Source organism: Protobothrops mucrosquamatus, unplaced genomic scaffold, assembly GCF_001527695.2.
Source record: "Protobothrops mucrosquamatus isolate PMUCROS unplaced genomic scaffold, P.Mucros_1.0 scaffold659, whole genome shotgun sequence".
NCBI lineage: Eukaryota > Metazoa > Chordata > Lepidosauria > Squamata > Viperidae > Protobothrops > Protobothrops mucrosquamatus.
The window spans coordinates 896,251-917,108 of NW_015386948.1; the positions used below are offsets into that span (position 1 = coordinate 896,251).

Genomic DNA, 20,858 nt, shown 5'->3' on the forward strand with positions numbered 1-20,858 from the left:
TAAAAGAAAAGGAAGACACAGAATACTATTTAATATGGAACAAGTGGTATGACTGGCTGGAGAGTAGAAATAAGAGAGAATAAATGTGGAAAGGTTAAAAGTGGAAAATGTGTGTATAATAATGTATGAAGGAAGAAAAATGCAAATAAGAAATAATGGGGCAACAAGGACAAATACTCCAAAGAAGAATAAGGGGGGGAAATGTAAATAATAGAAGATTACTGTTACGAAATTGCTGTTAAAATATATACCGTGTATATGTGTTATGTTTTGTTTTGTTTTGTTTTGTTGGTTTAAATAATAAAAATTAAAATTTTTTTTTAAAAAAAGTGGACAAACATTATTATAATTAAGAGAAACAGAAAATTCACACTTTTTTTTTTAACCTCTCCACCATCCAAAACAAAGATCTGCACTAAGTATTTCTCAGGATTAATTAGTAATGTGTGCTGAATTAACTCCTTCAAGCGTCTGTCAATGAACTCAATCATCCAAGCTCAATCATCCAATCTTGTTAACAAAGATTGGCCCACAGTTGCCATGAATCAACTTTTAGACTCCTTCAAGAATCCCTCCACTTGAACATATTCATTGGTTTGCAACACTATGTTTAATTGTAAATGCTAATTTCTAACTGACTCCCTCCAAAAACTTCTAGAATTAAAATTTGCAAAACATAAAAAATAAGAGCTCCTTTTGAAGGACCACTTATTCCTCCTGGCAATTTTTTTTAATGCAAGTTTCTCTTCTCTACATTGCCCAGTAATGTATGGAGAAACTAGTAGGGCAGGCCGTGCATTCACATCCGGAACCAAGAATGTGGTGCCCATATGTGCATGGCCTCTAGCTTGAAATTCTATGAGCTGTAGCCTATCAAGAGGAGAGCAGATTGGGCTTCACACAAAGCTGCTCTGTTCCTTAATATAGAGATCAGCCTTCAAGCCAGAAAGAGAAAAATTTAATCGCCAGGTCAAGTAGCCTGGAGTGAGTCAGATCTAACTCACTTGAGCCTCTGAGTGATCTCCACACGCAAAGAGCATTTAGGAGACAACAATTTCGGAGACAACAATTAGGGGACTGGAGGCTAAAACATATAAGGAACGGTTGCTGGAATTGGGTATGTCTAGTTTAACGAAGAGAAGGACGAGGGGGGACAGGATAGCAGCGTTCCAATATCTCAGGGGCTGCCCCAAAGAAGAGGGAGTCAAGCTATTCTCCAAAGCACCTGAGGGCAGGACAAGAAGCAACCGATGGAAACTAATCAAGGAGAGAAGCAACCTAGAACTAAGGAGAAACTTCCTGACAGTGAGAACAATTAACCAGTGGAACAACCTGCCTCCAGAAGCGGTGAATGCTCCAACACTGGACGTTTTTAAGAAGAAACTGGACAGCCATTTGTCCGAAATGGTATAGGGTTTCCTGCCTGAGCAGGGGGTTGGACTAGATGACCTCCAAGGTCCCTTCCAACTTTATCATTATTATTATTATTAATGAGCAGGAAGTATAAAAGTTTTGGTTTTTTTTTAAAGTGTGGTCTCCTCTCTCTTTGCTGGTTTCTAGACAAATAATTGTGTAAGCAGAAGCAGGCTGAAACTTTTATGCAAAACTGTTGGTTCAAATGCAGAGTTTCGTCCTCCAAACAACTGTAATTTAAAGCACCACAAGGGAAGGGATGTGGCAAGGAAAGCGCAATCTTTGAAATCACCCCCGGGCATGTAAAGAAGTCCTTACCATCCCTAATAGAGAAATGAAGAGACTGCAGCCAACCATTTCAGAAAGCTTTTTATACTGCCTCTGTTCAATTTATAAACTCAAAGAAAGGGCAGAAAGAATTAGCTTGACGAACGAGAGAAAAGTGTCACATCCAAGAAAATGGTCAGATAAAGGAAACCTGCGTTTGGGCCATAACTGCAACCCAAGAAAGCATCTCATATAACCCCCCCCCCATTTCTTACAAAGATAAGGGGGGGCATTCAGACTTAAAAGATTCCATTACTTTTTCTTATAATAAAAGGAGTACCGGCATGCAGGCCTTTGGTTTCCTAGTCTTTGAACAGCTGGCAAATCAAAGCAGCAGTGAGAGGGTTCCCCAGACAGATGTTGACTTGGACCACAACTTTCCTTCAGCATCTTCTGCCAATAGTTGCTGGCATTGTTGTTTTCTGAACTTGCTATCTATTTACAATTAAATTGTTGTTAGTCGCGAAGTCGTGTCCGACCCGTCGCGACCCCGTGGACAAGGTTCCTCCAGGCCTTCCTGTCCTCTAACCATCTTCTGGAGTCCATTTAAGCTCACGGCTGCTGCTTCAGTGACATTTAAATAGGAATGCAGTATAAAGGAGTCTCTATTTTCCCCTATGCTCTACCCAGCAAGTTCAAGACACATGAGTGGAACGAGCAGTATTGCCAGCGATAAGGGGGTTTAGGCCTCCAAGCAAAGTACAGTATTTCCTACTACGTGTCTTTCTCCTTTCCCGGAGAAGCATAGGAGCAGAAAGGAGGAAGGAAGAGCCAGCCAATCAACGAGGGGAAGAGTTTTGCAAACAATAAAAAGATACACAATGTTAAATTTGAGGGTACCTTCAGGTAGGGGGCCCTGGGCTTGCACCCAGTTCTCCAGTATTCGTAGACCAACTAGGAGGCACGTCTACTCTATGATCCTTTCAACTGAGCAAGGGAAGCTCCCTGGATCAACCCCCAAAGACAAGACTGCCTACCCACACTCTGAGTCCATTCCCAGAAGAGGACCTCTCGTTTAAAGAACAGTGAAGAGAATCTGTTCTCTCCATTAGACCGAAAGGTCATGCTTGGCTCAACGCCCAGCAAAATAGACCTCTTGGACAACTGAATCTGGAATCCCTGGAGACACAAGAAATGTGCAGCATTCCAGGATGTCCTGCACGAATCCCACAAACATTCAGCGCAGGAACTGCCAAGCTAGTCAAGCTCTTCTCGTTCACCTCTCGGTAGGAAATTCCATCCAGAGCTCCTAGCAAAAGAATGTTGTTGGTGGGAGAGAACATGACAGCCCTGTCTTGGATTAAGGCTCACGACAGCTTCCAACTACAATTTCAATCAAAATCTAGGTCTGCGAGTAATGACACCAAAACATTTGCACTCATCAATTCTATTTTTTTTTTCTTGAACAACATACACGTTTGGTTTACATATCACGATTGACCATAATGCAACATATTTAGTTTGGCTTTAATATGTTGTGTAGATCCAGCCATTATAGTTGGAAATCATGGCTTCTGGCTTACTGTGATTTCTGACCCCAGAAATAGCATAGTTGGCAGAGTTTGCAAACTATGATTCCATGGCTTAGCTCAGTGGTTCTCAACCTTTTTAATGCCGCGACCCCAACCGGTCGTAAGTCGAGGACTAAACCGGTCGTAAGTCGAGGACTAAACCGGTCATAAGTTGAGGACTAAACCGGTTGTAAGTCGAGGACTACCCAACCGGTCGTAAGTCGAGGACTTTCCCTGCCCGGGAGCACCACGCATGCGTGGTTCTGCCCCCTGCGCCGGCCGAGGCATAGCTGGCAAGCGGCAGAGACGGAGCAGGCCGACCACCAGCTGGCCCAGCCCAAGGGAGGTAAGGCACCCACCGGAAAAGGGGGAAAAAATGGCGGACAAAAAAAATGGCGGACAGCCTTGCTTGTCGACCCCCGTGAAATGGTCGATCGACCCCAAATGGGGTCCCGACCCACAGGTTGAGAACCACTGGCTTAGCTGGTGTGTGAACCCAGCCAACTGTGGCTTACTTAGCAAATCTGGTTTGAAGAAACCTTAGCTGAGAGTGCTATGTCGGTGCTGAAACAAATATTCCAGACCTGTTCTATTTCATTTCTGGACCAGATTAGTCATCTATCCTAGCTAGTGTAAGTAGCACAAAGGTGCAAACCAGCAGGACCATCCATAATGGTGGAGAAGACCAACTCGCAACCTTGGCTGGATATATAAGAAAAGATGAAATCGCTGTAATTTCTCAGTCAGAGCACTAGATGCGCCAGGATTGCAATGTTCAGAATTTTCCAGCAGGAAATTCATGGATCTTCAGTCAAAATATCTGGAAGTCCAGAGGCTGAAGAAGGTTGCCCCAAACCTTATGAGAAACAAGGACTACACTGCGGTAGCAATAGCACTTAGACTTATATACCGCTTCACAGTGCTTCACAGCCCTCTCTAAGCAATTTACAGAGTCAGCCTGTTGCCCCCAACAATCTGGGTCCTCATTTTACTGACCTCGAAAGGATGGAAAATCTGAGTCAATCTTGAGCCAGGGAGAATCGAACTGCCAAACTGCAGGCAGCTGGCAGTCAACAGAATTACCCTGCAGTTCTGCATTCCAGCCACTGCGCCACCACGGCTCTTTCTCAAACTTGTCAAATTTAAGCTATGTGACTTCAATTCCTATAATTTCCCAGCCACCACAATTGTATGACTGGCTGGGGAATGCTGGAGGTTGATGTCCACGCTTCTTATGTTGGCAGGAAACAAAAGGGAGCTAGCTGGTGTGCTACAGCTGGGTAGAAAGCTTCTTACTTCCTTTCAATCTGGGGCAAGTCATACAGAGTGGGGGGGGGGGGGAGCAGAGACATTGGATATGGAAGACATGAATTTTCAGACAAAAGTGCACCGAGTTTAAGAATGAGTCAAAGCCCGGTGCGAACCCAGAAAACGGGTTAATTAAGTTATGTGGCCAGAATGTCCTCATAAAGGATATTTCTCAGAGTTTGAAAACTACAATTTTGCCACATAATGTGGACGGCCAGCAGGAGAACAGCATGAACCCTCATTAGATTTCTAATGAACATCAGGATTCCATTTGTCTCCCCAAATTACATACTCAAACCTTTATGATGTTGGTTTGGTTTGCTTACCTTAGATACTATGATGGGTTTTCTGAAATCTCTTCCTCCTGTAATCCGGAACCCCCAGGGAGCTGGGCCCGTCAGATTCACGCTCAGCGACATGGCAGCTCCACTACAGGCAAGGTGACCACAGCACCCTGCAGGCCTGAAGGAAGAAAGGAAGACACAAGAACTTTAGGAGAATATTTCAATGAAAAGCATGCAATAAAAGAAGCAGTCAATTATGAGAGCTGACCAGGGAAGATCCAGATGTATTTATGACAAAGCAGTTTCTTTTTTCCATAGGTACAATGTGGTACTGTCTATTGGAGTTGGGAAACCATGGGCCCTACATCAGGGGTCTTCACACTTGGCAACTTTAAGACTTGTGGACTTCAACTCCCAGAATTCCTCAGCCAGACCTGGTTGGCAGAGGAATTCTGGGAGTTGAAGTCCACAAGTCTTAAAGTCGCCAAGTTTGAAGACCCCTACCCTACATAATACATTTCCTCCAAAATCAAAAAGACAGCAGAAGCCATGAGCAGAAGACAGCTGTATTGATAGCTAGCTAGCTTCTAACTCAATTATACTTCTCACAAGATCAAAGCCCCCTCAGAGTGAACAAATTTAGCCAAGAGTATAGATCAAAACTGGATCTAGTTTGCAAGTAGGATGAACAAGCCAAATAGAACAACAACAACAAAAAGTTCAAATCAAATCAATTCTCCCCGCCACTTTGTTGTATCAAATATTGGAAAAATGCCTTCCAAAACTTCCATTCTGCTTATAAATTCTTCATTTGTTACCACATTTTTTTCCTCTTCCGCAAGACATTAACTCAATGAACAAAATATTGGTTCTGGTAAAAGAAGGAAGCAACGGGCCAAGAGAATTGGAAGAGTTACAGGCAAAAAAGCTCTTTCCTCCCTTTAATTATCAGAAAATTACTTTTTAACGGTTTTTAAAAACGCACCAAAAACTCTCCGTCCTCTGGAAGTATTAAAATGGTGGGAGGTGGAGAGGATTTCATAACATATTTTCTAGTGGTGGTGAAACATTCTAACAATTCCAGAAGAATTTTTCCCCACTCTCCCCCCCCCAAAAAAAGGAAGAAAAAAAAAGAAATCCTTCAGCTGTTTTTTCCCCAAAAAATGTTCAGATAGTTTTTTTTGAAAGCATTATCTAGCTCTTCATAAAACACACAAATCCAATCTGTACCCGCATAGCCATCATGAAACTCTGCATTTCCTCACAAGGACAGAACCCCTAAATCTATTCAGTCATATTCTGCAGACGGTCTGAGACACCCCAAACCCCAGTCTTACCTTTACAATCCCCCCCCCCAAATACCAAGAACCACAGATATTTCAAGTATCTCTTGAGAATGTAAAATCTATCCAGATGTTCCTATGTTAGAAAATCTGAGGTAGGTCCCTAGCTGGATAAGGCTTCAAAAGAGTTCCCAAATGAGATATTCTGGACCTACAGTTTCTCTAAATCAAGGGTGGGTCTTGACTTACCTTTCCAAAATACCTTCCGACTTTGCTTTCACGCCCCTATCTATTAGGTTCCAATGAAATACGGTGCAAACTGGACAGACCACATCACAAGGGTGTGGTCCTGAGGGTGGTTTTTTTTTTTATCTGATTAGGGTTGCAGAGAGCTGGACTAGCGTCTTGCACAGACTACTTAGAGTGCCTCGAAAAGGGAACTAGAAAATGAGATGGGTCCTATTGAGCCACATGGTGTGACAAACATTTGCCTTCCTGTCACAGAGCCACATCTGCCAATCCACGAAGGCTGCAAGTTCCTTTTTGCTAGCCACAATCGCCCAACCAGGAAACAAGCTCACTGCAAAAAAAAAGTCCCAAGCTCTCTGCAACCCTAATCAGATAAAAAAAAAAAAACACCCTCAGGACCACACCCTTGTGATGTGGTCTGTCCAGTTTGCACCGTATCTCATTGGAACCTAATAGATAGGGGCGTGAAAGCGAAGTCGGAAGGTATTTTGGAAAGGTAAGTCAAGACCCACCCTTGATTTGGAGAAACTGTAGGTCCAGAATATCTCATTTGGGAACTCTTTTGAAGCCTTATCCAGCTAGGGACCTACTTCAGATTTTCTAACATAGGAACATCTGGATAGACTGGGCTCCTAGAATTGTGGAAAGCAAAACTTCCGAGTGTTCTGGAAACTTTTGGGGAAGACTGATGTATATAACAGCTTTAGAGAAAGCACTCCTTATTTTACAGATTGTGTGAGGAGCCATTGTTCATTTTAATTAGGCTTACTGAATATGCTACCTTGGACACGACATGCTGACCCACTGTAGCCAACCACATTTTGGTTCAGCTCAGCCCATGAGGTTGTTTATAGTTCAATATGTCATGCAAATCCAGAAAAGTGGATTGACTGAAACCGTGACGGAGTTAATCAGAGATAGCATATCATGTAGCCCACAAACATTGAATTCACCCACTGGGCTAAGCCAGTTTGTTTTGACCATGATCTCAACAAACCACAGAGGTCTGGTTCATATAGAATGTTTGACTATTACCCTGATTTACAAAGCCACAGAGATTGGGTTCATACCGCATGGTGTATACCAAAGCTTAACAAAAAAAAACTTAGTGTGATATGTGAGCACTGTCAATATTTCAGCCTAAAAAGCTTTGTAGGGCAGCATCAAATATAACTGCAATGCACATTGCAGCTTTACATTAAGTTTTGCTTTGAGCAATGTTTCTCAAATTTGGCAACTTTTAAGATGCATGACTTCAATTCCCAGAATTCCCCAACCAGCCACACCACCGTGCAGACTGGACCATCCTGGATATTGAAGTCCATGCATCTTAAAACATGCTAAGGTTGAGAAATGCTGGCTTAGAGGCCCAGAATAGTTCTCTAAACAATGAGCGACAAAATCTTAGCCAATATACTTTTTCAACATACCATAAGAAGGTTTCATTGACTACAGAAATAAGCAGCAGCATGCTGTGATATTTCACCATGGAATTACATTTTTTGGATGGATTAAGGAATGCCTACCACTCAGTGAACAATTTTTCTGAAATATAACAATGTTTAGCAAATGTGGTAGGTGGTTGGTTCCGGTCTGCCTTTTTGTCTATATAATATTTAGCTATACACACATATGATACTTTGTTATTTCACAGGAAGTCTAAAGCAAAAAAGCAGCAATCGCGATGCCACTATGCCTTGGAGCAGGGGTCTTCAAACTTGGCCCTTTTATGATTTGTGGACTTCAACTCCCAGAATTCCTCAGCCAGGCACGAGGAATCCTGGGAGTTGAAGTCCACAAGTCATAAAAGGGCCAAGTTTGAAGACCCCTGCCTTGAAGCAACTGTCTTCAGAAGAGGAAGGGGAGATAAGATCCTCCAGCCAGGGTGCTAGAATCCCACCCTTCCTCTCCCGTTGTCTGAATGAGGGTGGTTTATTATCTAAGCTCTGCCTTGGGCAGGATCATCTCCCTGATTCTGAGCTACCAGGAGGTGGAGAACAACAGGGGCCTGAGATTTTTAGGAAGATGCATGAGATAGGAAAGCAGAGAAAGGAAAACTACGAGGCTCCCCTTCGTTCCAATAATGGCAATCCTAATTGCTCAACTGCAATAAATAGCGTTCCAATCAGAAGCACCATAGCTGCATAAACAGACACGCCCCTGCCCGCCACATCAAGCAAACACCATTGCTACATCATCCTGGCTTGGTTAAAAGCCTTGGGCAATGCAAGCCATGCCCTTTTTGGAGGTTCATCCTTTGATTTTTCTACAGAACCTTCAGCAACTAGAGGTGAACTCACCTCTCCAAGATACTTTCCATCTGAAGTCATAGGTTCCTCCAATGGTATAATAGAAAGGGTTTTGGTTTTGTTTTCCAAATTTGCAATTGAAGTTCACACATACCACTCAATGGAACAAATCAAGGAACAAGCATGTAAACCATTCACAAGGCAGCCGAAGCATTCATACAGTCTGCTTAATCAAAAGCAAGGTGCTTTTAATTTGGTCTCTAAGCTTTACTGATCGTACGGTAAGGACGCCCTGGAGAAGATAGACTCTTAAGATTATAAAACCTGGTTTTTAAAGTTTGTGCCAGGAGGCAATGTCTTCATGAACTGGTCGATACATGTGCAGTACCAAGCCTACCAAATACTTAATGCAACTGTTAAAACAAAATTGAAGACTATCTGTAAGCTTCATGCCCAAAGCAGAACATCCAGATTCAGTTAATACTGTTCCATGCAGCAGAGGTCCCCAACCCCCAGTCCATGGACCGGCATGGGACCGCGGCATGCCAGAAACCGGTCCGTGCAAACAAGCGAAGCCCCATCCATGGGATGCAGGCAGTACATGAAACCACGTCTCCTCCAGTCCACGGAAAAACCTCTCTCCACGGAACCGGTCCCTGGTGCCCATAAGGTTGGGGATCTTTGCCATACAGTATTAACCGTGTGAGCTCTAAAGCAGCAGTTCTCAACCTGTGGGTCTGGACCCCATTTGGGGTCGATCGACCATTTCATGGGGGTCGCCAAGCAAGGCTGTCCGCCATTTTTTTGTCTGCCATTTTTTTTGTCCGCCATTTTTTCCCCTTTTCCGGCGGGTGCCTTACCTCCCTTGGGCTGGGCCAGCTGGTGGTCGGCCTGCTCCGTCTCTGCCGCTTGCCAGCTATGCCTCGGCCGGCGCAGGGGGCGGAACCACGCATGTGCAGCTCTCCCGGGCAGGGAAAGTCCTCGACTTACGACTGGTTTAGTCCTCGACTTACGACCGGTTTAGTCCTCGACTTACGACCGGTTTAGTCCTCGACTTACGACCGGTTGGGGGTCGCGGCATTAAAAAGGTTGAGAACCACTGCTCTAAAGCTTCCTCCTTCCGTTATGTATTCAAGAGGGACAGTGATTAATATTTATATGTTACTTATATGTAAGGGTTTAGGTCTATACATATGTTGTATATAGTATGTTTAAATGTGTGTTATGTATGTGTACACTTTGAGAGCAACTAAATTTCATTTTCAATGTGTGCCATTGTGCCCGTAGTAAAAAATGACTATCTATCTATCTATCTATCTATCTATCTATCTATCTATCTATCTATCTATCTATCTATCTATCTATCTATCTATCTATCTATCTACCTACCTACCTACCTACCTACCTACCTACCTACAGTATCTATCTATCTATCTCACCAACACCCTCCTTCCATTATGCACCTTAGGAACATTCACTGCGATTCCCAATATCCCAACAGCCAGGCAGGGAGAAAACCCCCCCCACACACACACAAAATAGGCTGAAGTGTAGGGACGGAAAATCACGCCTAAGGATACCCTCTGCCAAATTTCAATTTCAAGCTTGAATCAAGGGGTTGTCTACTCCCGTAGAAAAAGATGCAGCAGGAATTGTCTGGCCAAAAAAAAAAAAATGCATCTAAGATGATCCAACATTTCCAAGAACCTGGAATATCAGCAAAGAGCAAGAATGGTTAAAAAGAAAACCAAGGTTTTGTTTTTTTTAATTAGAAGAGCAAAGAGGGGACTCATTGAAAGACACAATAGCTACAGATTCAGGGAGGGGACGGGAGGTCTCCAGAGACATGTCAGCACCAGACATTCGGTGCCCTAGGCCATCTCCTACGCTCATCAGGAAGATATTTGTGTGGGGGAGAAGGGTTAGAAAAGATAGACAAAAGCTCAAAACTAGTGCAGGAAGTCCACAGCTACACACTTGATTTCTACATTCGTTTCGCAACTCAGGGTGAAAGCTCAGGGTGAGCTACCCCATTCTCCCAGGAGAATAGGCTGGGCTGGCACCTTGCAGATCAAGCTACACCTATCCATTTCATGAAAACAAGGTAAAATCTTAAAGCCGGACCTTTACGTCAACCATCAATAGAGCCTCTCCACCCAGGGGTGTCCAACCACGGCAATTGTAAGACTTGTGGACTTCAATTCCGAGAATTCCCCAGAATTCTAGGAGATGGAAGTCCACAAGCCTTACAGTGCCCAAGGTTGGACACCCCTGCTCTACACCCTGGAGTAATAATAATAATAATAATAATAATAATAATAATAATAATAATAATAATAATAATAATAATAATAATAATAATAATAATAATAATAATAATAATAATAATAAAGTTGGAAGGGACCTTGGAGGTCATCGAGTCCAACCACCTGCCCAGGCAGGAACCCTACACCATTTCAGACAAACGGCTGTCCAGTCTCTTCTTAAAAACTTCCAGTGTTGGAGCCTTCACCGCTTCTGGAGGCAGGTGGTTCCACTGGTTAATTGTTCTCACTGTCAGGAAGTTTCTCCTTAGTTCTAGGTTGCTTCTCTCCTTCTCTCCATCCATTGTTTCTTGTCCTGCCTTGGAGGTCATCTAGTCCAACCCCCTGCCCAGGCAGGAACCCTACACCATTTCAGACAAACGGCTGTCCAGTCTCTTCTTAAAAACTTCCAGTGTTGGAGCCTTCACCGCTTCTGGAGGCAGGTTGTTCATTAGCGTCATGAAAGCGAAGCGGAGATTAGCCGTTTCACTTTTATCTCTGCATTTATCCTCCAGTGAGTTGTAAGGTTTTGACACTAGGAACCACCTGCAGGAACTCCCTCTTACTTATAGGTAAGATGATTAGATGGAAATTAAGGACGCCAACAGGCAGCTTTAAACAGAGGAAGCCAGATAAGAAAATGCCCGGCGTCCTTTAGATACAGTATGTGGGAGTTCCTGAATCTGATAAAGTGGAGGTCACATTTTCTAAGAAGGGGTCGGTCTTCAAGGTACTGCAAATTGCTTGGTTGTTATTTTTGTTTTGTTTTGGGGTTGGTTTGTTTGTTTTTTTGAGCAACAGAGCAACTTCCCCAAAACTGTTTCCAGCTGCAGGATCTCTCCCGTAACAGCCAACCAGAAATTAACTTAACACAAAGACAGCCTTCAAGAGAGAATTTCCTGAAGTTACATGTTTTCTGCCAGCAGGAAACTATCCCCCAGTCCAGCCAAGAATACAAATAACCTCTGTTTCTAATAGAGGGGGGGGGAAAGAAAGAAGAATATCTACCCCCAAAAAACCTGATGGGACTGGGGGGGGGAGGACAAAAATAGGAGAGCAAATGATGGACAAAGTACATTTGTGTTCCAGTCTCTGTGGTCGTAAACAGATCCTCCTCCAGTTGAAGACCAAACACTGAGTTGAAGACCTCACACTCAAGAGATGCCCTTGAAGTGGTGCGCACACATCTACAATAGCTTATTCATTTAGAAGAAGTATCCAGCAGTTGTTATAAGCAGATTTACGAATAGCACTAAAGTCAAGTAGATGCCTCAGAAAAACCATGGCAAGGACACCAAGAACTGGTTGCTCACATTTGTCGCCGTTGCAGTGTCACCTTTTGCGACCTTCTGACAAGCAAAGTCAACGAGGACACCACTTAACAACCATGTTACTCATTTAACAACTGCAGTGATTCACTTAAAGAATGGGGCAAGAGCAGTCATAAAAATGGGGCAAAACTCACCTAACAAATTTCTCACTTAACAACATAACGTAAAATTTGGGCTCAACTGTGGTTGCGCTGTAGCATGTGTGTGACTGCAGCTAAGGTTTGAAAGGAAAATGTGCGCCTGCGATGATTTGAAATGACACAGAAAATGGCAGCTCTAGAAATACTTCCCAATTATGTGCTGCATGCTCATTACCCCAACTAAGAAGGCTAAGAATGGCCATTAAAAAGTGTCCAACTAGAGGTGTATATTCTATTTAAATTTGCTTGGCCTTTTTTTACTCACTAGAATAATCAAAGGTGAACTTCTGGTGGGGAGAAGGCTGCCTTTGAGTCGGTCTCGACTCTCGGGGAGCCACATGAAAACTGCTCCTGCAGTTTTCTTGGCAAGATTTTGGAAGTGGTTTGCCATTGCTTTTCTCCCAGGGCTGAAAGTGTGTGACTGGCTCTAGGCCACCCAGATGGCTTCATGCCAAAGACAGGACAAGAACTCGGCCTCCAATTTCTAGCCTGATGCTTTAAGCACTACCCCAAACTGGCAGGTGAACTGAATTATACTATAGCTGAAAGATGTACCTTGATGCACACCACACATGAACTTGCTTTAGCCATGGTTATTGAACAAGCCACCATAAGTTACATTCACTTATGCACTGCAAGTCAAACCATGGGGATTAAGCAGAGGTGAGACGAAAGATAAGAACTGGTGAACAAAATGGTGGCAGAGTTGGTTTTCTTCCACCTACTTCCTCTTTGCAAAACTAAATGTTAGATGGGTTAGGCTTTATCCATACAGCATCCTCCAGTTGAATCAAGTCCTGGAAACGGTCCCTCTTTGCTTCATAAAATCCTTTCCTGGCAGAATGAGCATAGACTCCCACCTCACTGACAGGGTTACCTGGAGCTAGTCCCAACCACGTCTCAAATAGGAAGTTTCCCATTTTTTGAAGACTCTCAGGGTTGCCCAATTAACCTCGTCTGGAGGGAAGTAGTTACTTTGGTCAATTATGTCACCAATGAAAAACTTGCAATGGATTCTGCAAGAAATTTACTCCCTGTTTGGTAGGGTGGGAGGACGCCCCAAAGTCTTAGTTTTATGCTAACAGAAGCAATAATTGGACTTTGCACTTCCCCTGTTACTTTGGGTCAAAAATGCTGCCTCTGCATTGCTCGTGGCAGCCAGTCCAGAGTTAAATTTCTCCCTATTCTGGGGAGTGCAGTTTTTTTTCCCCCAAAGCACAGATAAGGACAGATTGAACAGACAAAGGAGGACGGTGCATGAAGAGGCATTGGATAGACTCCGAATTGTATAATCATTCAGAGATAGAGAGAGAGGAATTCTGAAACTGAAAGTCAGGAGAATTTAGGATATCTTTCACTCGTCTGCTTATTCTGCATAATTCAGACTGCTTTAACAGCATCGGAGGTGAGGCAAAGAATTTTGCAAGGCCTTGAGCACTCATCATTTGATTAAAGTAGGGGTCTTTAAACTTGGCCCTTTGATGACTTGTGGACTTCAACTCCCAGAATTCCTCAGCCAGGCACGTGTGCCTGGCTGAGGAATTCTGGGAGTTGAAGTCCACAAGTCATCAAAGGGCCAAGTTTGAAGATCCCTGGATTAAAGCAACATTTGGGCAACGGGTAATATTTTGGTGGTTAAGGACAGCCTTAATGATTTTAGATAGTTCTTTGTACCCTTTGGTTTTTCTAAAAAGCTAAGGCTACAAAGTTCAATTTGCACTGCAGGAGGCATGCAAAAAAGTCAAAATGGCAGCTGCAAAGTCTTTGGAACTCTGCCACCATCTTTTCAACTGTACCCTGTGGATACTTTCAGTTAGAAGTACACAACTTTCAGCTCAACCGCCCCACAACTGATGCAAGAGCAGAACTGTCAAAATATACCATCCCTCAGAAAGAAGGGTGGAATTAAACACGGCCTTTAGAGAATAATCATTGAACTATTTAACTTTAATGAGATGCAAAGGAAGTCAAATCAAAACTTGCTTTGGCCTTGGCGCATTCCATTACTTTTGCTTTACTTGTTTTAGTCCAGTCCTCATTTAGCAATGCAATTTTCCAGTTTTTAAGCCAGGCAGGTGCAGCTAAGTAAAACTGCAGCTGTGCTTATCAGCTTATTTCTACTTTCTTTTGCTTTGCAGACTTGCAAAGGCCGCAAATGCGAGGACTGATTGTAAAATTATATTTTTCAACACCGTCGTAACTACAAATGATTGCTAAATAAGGACTACTTGTAGCCCTCAATTGCTCCCAAGGCTACACAATCCCACTTTGATAACTGACCTTCCCTACTTTGATAACTGACCTTCAGTAGTGCACCTGGAAGAGAGAGAGAGAGACCAGGATCACAAAGGTCTACGTTGGGGCTGAAGGACGACTATCCGGAATAAGATGAAGGCACTACAAGCCGATCTTTGCAACAGGAAAAGTTTAACATTTTTCAAAGCAAGGTCCCTTTCTTGTTAAGGGCAACCTCGGACCACTTATTGAGGACAAACCAAAAAAAGGAACAAGGAAAAAGGAACCAGTGTCCACAAATGGGAGCTTCTTGGAGGCATCAGCCTGGCTGAAGTTTTTACCCAATTGGCAAGAAAAGTTTACACCCTTATCTTTAACCAGCCCTGAACTCCAAAGCACGCAAGTAAACCTGCCGCATACTCTTCTGACTGGAAAAAGCTGGCAAGTTCCCAGGGCTGCCAAAAACACTCCCTGGGTGTGTGTGAACCGAGGCACGTGCAGCAGAATCATCAACCTCCCCACCCTCAAAGGGAGCTGGCAGCACCCCAAATGCCATCTCTCCCGACCGCACCGTGGCTCTAGAGCCCTTGTTCTCCCTTGCCACGATGCCCATCCTGTCAAGCTCCAGACTCCTGTCATTACCCCACAGCCTAAAGATCAGTGTGTGATGGTCAAGCGTGGGGACCGGTCTCAAAATGAAAGGTAACCGGATTTGGGAACCTCCCCTAATAGCCTGTTGTCTTTCACAAGAACCTGTACTTATTTCCAAAGTTAAGTTTTTTTGTTTGGTGCTGCAGGCTCCTGTTACATATCATTAGGCAGGAGGAGTGTGAGTGTGGGTGCCCTCTGCATATACTCCAAAGTAGACCTAGACACAACGAAAACTCCCAAGAGAAAGCCTGACTTCCCTAGATTTCTGGAGTCAAGCTTTCACCTAAAATGCCCACTTCTTATGGTCTAGCACCTTGCTGAAGAAACACAGGGAGTCTTGCAAGACAACACATGGCATAACCTCACAGGGTTGTTGTTGTTTTTGTTGTTGGGGAATTGGAGGAGGAAGGAGTTTTATGCATGTGTGTTCACTGCCTTACTTACCAAGTAACAAAGGTGGGATAAGTGATTCATTGAATAAATTAAATTAAAATAAAGGGCCTTACACAAATCACAAGGGGTGTTCCTTACCCGAAACCAGCGAGTAAATCAGAAAGGTGCAGAAAATGGTAAAAAAAAAGAATCACGAACCTAGGCAAACTTCCTCTTTTTTCCCCTCTAAATCGGTATCAATTGACGTTGCTTTTCCATTCCAAGCAAATCATTGTCTAGTGGTCCTTTAAAGATCTATTTGCAGCCGCAGCTCCCTAAAAGATGGACAGCAAGCGCGCTCTTTTAGAAGAAAAACTCCCGAGTAAAACCCGAGTCTAAATAGAAGCCTAGAAGCGGTCGGGGGAAAAGGGCAGATTGACGAGCAACCAAGAAAAAAAAAAACCCAGGCAATTAAAACCGGAGCATCAGAAGCAGACCAGGTGCAAAAACACAGCTGGCTTCAGCCAAGGGCTCCTGAAAGCAAGAGGGAGGGAACAGCTACCTTTTCTCCGAAGTTAAAAAAGTTTGTTCCTATCCCCCGAGAGATGCTCCGGGTTCCGACGACCAAGAGTTACGCAGAGCCTGAATCTCGTGCGTTTGGAAAAGGCAGAGGAGAGGAACCGACCCCGTTACTCTCTCCTATTGAGTGCCACAAGCGGGCTGAAAAACGCAGGCAAGCAGGGGTGGGGAGAAGAGAGGAGAAAGGTCCCCTCTTTCCAAATTGGAAAGGCAACTCTAAAGTGGTCCGGCCGGAGTCAGCACCTTACTCAGGGCAAGTCCCGAAAGAGTAAGAGCCGCCCTGGGCGCCGAGCCCAGACCCAGAGGGGCAGGTAGCCCTCTCCCCGTCGTTTCCTTCCACTCCTCCCGCAAAGACAGCGAGAGAGAGAGAGAGAGAGAGACACTTACTCCGCTGAAATCCCGAGGCTGCCTCTGGGCTACTCCGAAGTTACTCCTGAGAGGCGGGAGGGAGGCGCGCGGAGATTCCGCCGGCAACGCGGAGGACGGAGCTTCTCCGCTGCTTCTCACCCAGCGCAGCGCTAGTCCTAAGCTTAGTCTTCACCACCCTCACCCTCCTCCTCCTCCTCCTCCTAAGGGGCCGGCGACTCCCTCGTAGGGTTCTCATAGGCTCAGCCTGGGACAGCCAGGCGGCGCCCGAGCGCCCCCTGCAGGCTCAACGGCGCCCCTCCGCAGCCAGGGATTCGCCGCCGCCGAGGGAGGGGAAGCGTCCGGAGGGGAGGGGGAGTCCTCGTCCCCTCCCCTCCCCGCACCTGCGGGGCTTTTCGCTGCGGCTGGGGTGGCAAAACGGGGGAGGGGGAGGAGAGGGGGAGGGGGCGCCTCGCTCGACCCAGCGAGCCTGGAGGGTGGGGATAATAACAACAACAACAACAACAACAACAACAACAACAACAACAACAACAACAACAATAATAATAATAATAATAATAATAATAATAATAATAATAATAATAATAGTAAAGTTGGAAGGGACCTTGGAGGTCATCTAGTCCAACCCCCTGCTCAGGCAGGAAACCCTATACCATTTCGGACAATAATAATAATAGTAAAGTTGGAAGGGACCTTGGAGGTCATCTAGTCCAACCCCCTGCTCAGGCAGGAAACTTTATACCATTTCAGACAAAGGGCTGTCCAGTCTCTTCTTAAAAACTTCCAGTGTTGGAGCATTCACCGCTTCTGGAGGCAGGTTGTTCCACTGGTTAATTGTTCTAACTGTCAGGAAGTTTCTCCTTAGTTCTAGGTTGCTTCTCTCCTTGATGAGTTTCCATCCTTTGCTTCTTGTCCTCCTTTCAGGTGCTTTGGAGAATAGCTTGACTCCCTCTTCTTTGGGGCAGCCCCTGAGATACTGGAAGACTGCTATCATGTCCCCCCTCATCCTTCTCTTCATTAAACTAGACAGACCCAATTCCAGCAGCCGTTCCTTATATGTTTTAGCCTCCAGTCCCCTAATCATCTTTGTTGCTCTTCTCTGGACTCTTTCTAGAGTCTCAACATCTTTTTTACATCGTGGTGACCAAAACTGGACGCCGTATTCCAAGTGTGGCCTTACCAAGGCCTTGTAAAGTGGTATTAACACTTCACGTGATCTTGATTCTATCCCTCTGTTAATGCAGCCTAGCAGGATGCTTTCGGCGTGTTAGGTGCGCCCAGAGAATCGGTCCAGTTAACTGGCTCGCCAACAACATTAAGAAGTGTGAACTTCAACTCAGACTAGGACTTGAATTCAGCACCCCTTACAGTTGCAAGACACTGCTCGAAGGATGCCAGCTGATTGCAATGTAAGCCCTCCAAGAGTCTAACAAGGTTGCTTATTTATCCTAACACAACTCAGTCCTCGATCTACGTCCGCGACTGAGCCCAACATTTCTGTGGTTCGGTGAGATGTTTGTTCAGTGAGTTTTGCCCCCGTTCAACAACTTTTCTTTGCCGCAGTTGTAAAGCGAATCGCTGCTGTCGTTAAATTAGGAACATGGATGTTAAGCTAATCTGGCTTCCCCCGTTGACTTGGCTTGTCAGGAAGTTTGCAAAAGGGGATCACGTGACCCCGGGATACTGCAACGTCTTAAATAGGAGTCGGTCGCCAAGAGTCTGAATTTTGATCCGTGGGGAGGCTGAAATGGTTGTAAGTGTGAAAAATGGTAATAAGTCACTTTTTCCAGTCGTGTTGTAACTTCAAACAGTCAATAAATGAACTGTTGCAAGTTACAGTCACTAAATGAACCGTAACGGCAAAAGGGGGCGGGTGTGGGGGGAGAGAGAGCGAGGGAGAGACCTTCTGATGAAGTGAATTCTAGAGATGATGGCTCCAGGATTGAACCCCATTCCCACTAACCAAGACTTTCACCAACCGGCTGAAGTTACATCTTCCCCAATTCCCAAACAATGCAGCGACTATATTCACACAATAGAAGAGTGAGTAGACACCCACACTGTGATCTTGCCCTTTGTGCTCTTTATCAAAAGGCTTAGAATGGCCATGACATCAAAATGGCCACCCATTTGAGGTTTACACAAACCACAATGTGTAAATAAAGTACTGTATAACTTCCGGTAGGTGTCTGTAAATCCAACAGAATACCCACTCGGTCTTCATGTAACTGAATAAATGCAAGACTTTTAGCTGTGTTGATATATCACGACTAACCCATTCTCAAGTAAAACAACATTTTCTGACCCCTGTGGTTTATTGAACTTAAGGTTTACAATAGGCCCAACCATAAACTAACCATATGGCACCACAAAGAAGCTGACCACACTTTAGCATGTGGTATGCAACTAATTTTTGTTTAAAGTACAGCTAGGCAATCTTTTTAGGCTGTCTTTTCTGCCAGCTTGATGAGTGAAGTTGGGGAGATCTTTTAAGCAACCCTCCAGAGTTAGGATGCTCTAAGAGTGGGAGAGCTTGTCTGATGGAGCCTTGTACTTAAATTATTACCTTCAATGTTATACTTTTTGACAAGTAAAACCTACAAACTGCACACCTTCCAGATGTATTAAACCCAGGGGTCCTCAACCTTGGCAACTTTAAGACTTGTGGACTTCAACTCCCGGTTGCTTGACCTGAAGCATCTTCCCAAAAGATGTGTCTTTTGTGAGTCAGTAGGTAGCGCTAACTTCAGAGGATCTTACGGCATCTTAAAGACTAATACCGGTATATTGGTGCGGGTTATTAATGGTGCTTTGCTTCCTTGTAAGTTTTCAGCCATGCAGTTTTAGAAATTACCTGAAAGGTTGGAGCAGAGAGAATAGAGAATGTATTTTGCCTTCTACTAAATTTAATCACTTACCACAATGCTAAAACGCTTGCCTGTTACAAATTAAGGTGTAAATCCTATTATATGTGTTTGATTCCCCCACTTAGAAATCCATTAAGCCTAAGAAATAGGGTTGTCAAGTTTCAGAGGGTAAAAGGATTTTTTTTTTAAAAAAAAAAAAATTCTTTAAAAAGAGTGTGGGTGTTCACTATTAAGAATCACAAGATTTTTAGCACCGGCTGATGTCTCATATATTTTTTTTGCAAATGCGCGGCTTGAAGTGACATTCATGGTGTCCTTTGCAAAGCTGATTTTTATCTACTAAAGAAATATCATTGCAGCATTTTAAGGGTAGGAAAGCAAATGTGTATGGACTTTAACATTTACATGGTTTTGTTTATATACGTTTGGAAATTAACCTGGAACGTACCTCCAGCCAAGAGGGGCCAGAACTGACGACGGTGAAAGAGCTAAGTTAAAAATTCAATGGATTAAATGGACTTGAAATATTCAAATGGAAAATGAATCAAGGCGATGCTGATCATATTAACGTTTAGAGAAGGCCTGTTGCTCTTAATGGGATTTTCTTCCATGGAAGAATTCTTAAAGTCGCAGCTTTCCATTTAAAAGAAGCAAGGAAACAGGATCTGATTCAAAAGGTTGAAGAATGATAAAATTTTATCCATTGGGTATATGTTAACACAATCGCAGTACGAATATGGGGTTTCTACACATCAAAGCGCAGATGTCTCCATTTAAAGATAGCAAGAGAACACACCTGGTTCGAGTTTGGTCTAGTGCAGGGGTCTTCAAACTTGGCCCTTTTATGACTTGTGGACTTCAACTCCCAGAATTCCTCAGTCAGACACAAAGGAGGAAGGTGTGATGGATATGACTGCCACCTTATTTGTAAACAGGTTGTTTAAATAAGCTTTTCTTGAGTTGCTTTTCAATAAAAAAAATACAATAGAGGGGGAAAAACATATTTACACAATAACAAAAAAAAGCCCAATTTTAAAACATCAGATCCCAATGCAAGAAAAATTCTAGTAAGACTGTCCCAGGTTGGAGAATAAGCTGTCAACAACAAAGGGGGAAAAACCCATATCTACACAGTAACAAAAAAAAGCCCAACTCTTAAATATTAGATGCAAAAAAAAATAAATCTAATATAACTCAGGTGGGGAGAAGCAACTGTCAATAAGATGCCAAAATAACATCATGTACAAGAGGCAAATTGTTTATTTATTAAATTGCCAGCATCTCATTATCCAAAGCAACTCTGGGCAGAATTTCCCATTGAGATACCCTGCTGTCAATCACATAGTTTTTCCTTCCTTGGGCAGTAAGACAGTGATGGAGGGACCTCTTC

General features: G+C 43.9%; 1 protein-coding gene across 1 annotated transcript in view; it reads right to left on the reverse strand.

Moving 5' to 3' along the window:
• PDLIM2 (PDZ and LIM domain 2) overlaps positions 1-16,759 on the reverse strand; it is a 52,422-nt gene extending 35,663 nt beyond the window's left edge. The window contains exons 1-2 of the mRNA XM_015817965.1: positions 16,623-16,759; positions 4,886-5,021 (exon numbers count right to left, since the gene is read on the reverse strand). Of these exons, the coding sequence (XP_015673451.1) occupies positions 4,886-4,978 (93 nt within the window). The 5' untranslated portion in view covers positions 4,979-5,021; positions 16,623-16,759. The remainder of the gene's footprint in view (positions 1-4,885; positions 5,022-16,622) is intronic.
• Between the last annotated feature and the right edge of the window lie 4,099 nt (positions 16,760-20,858).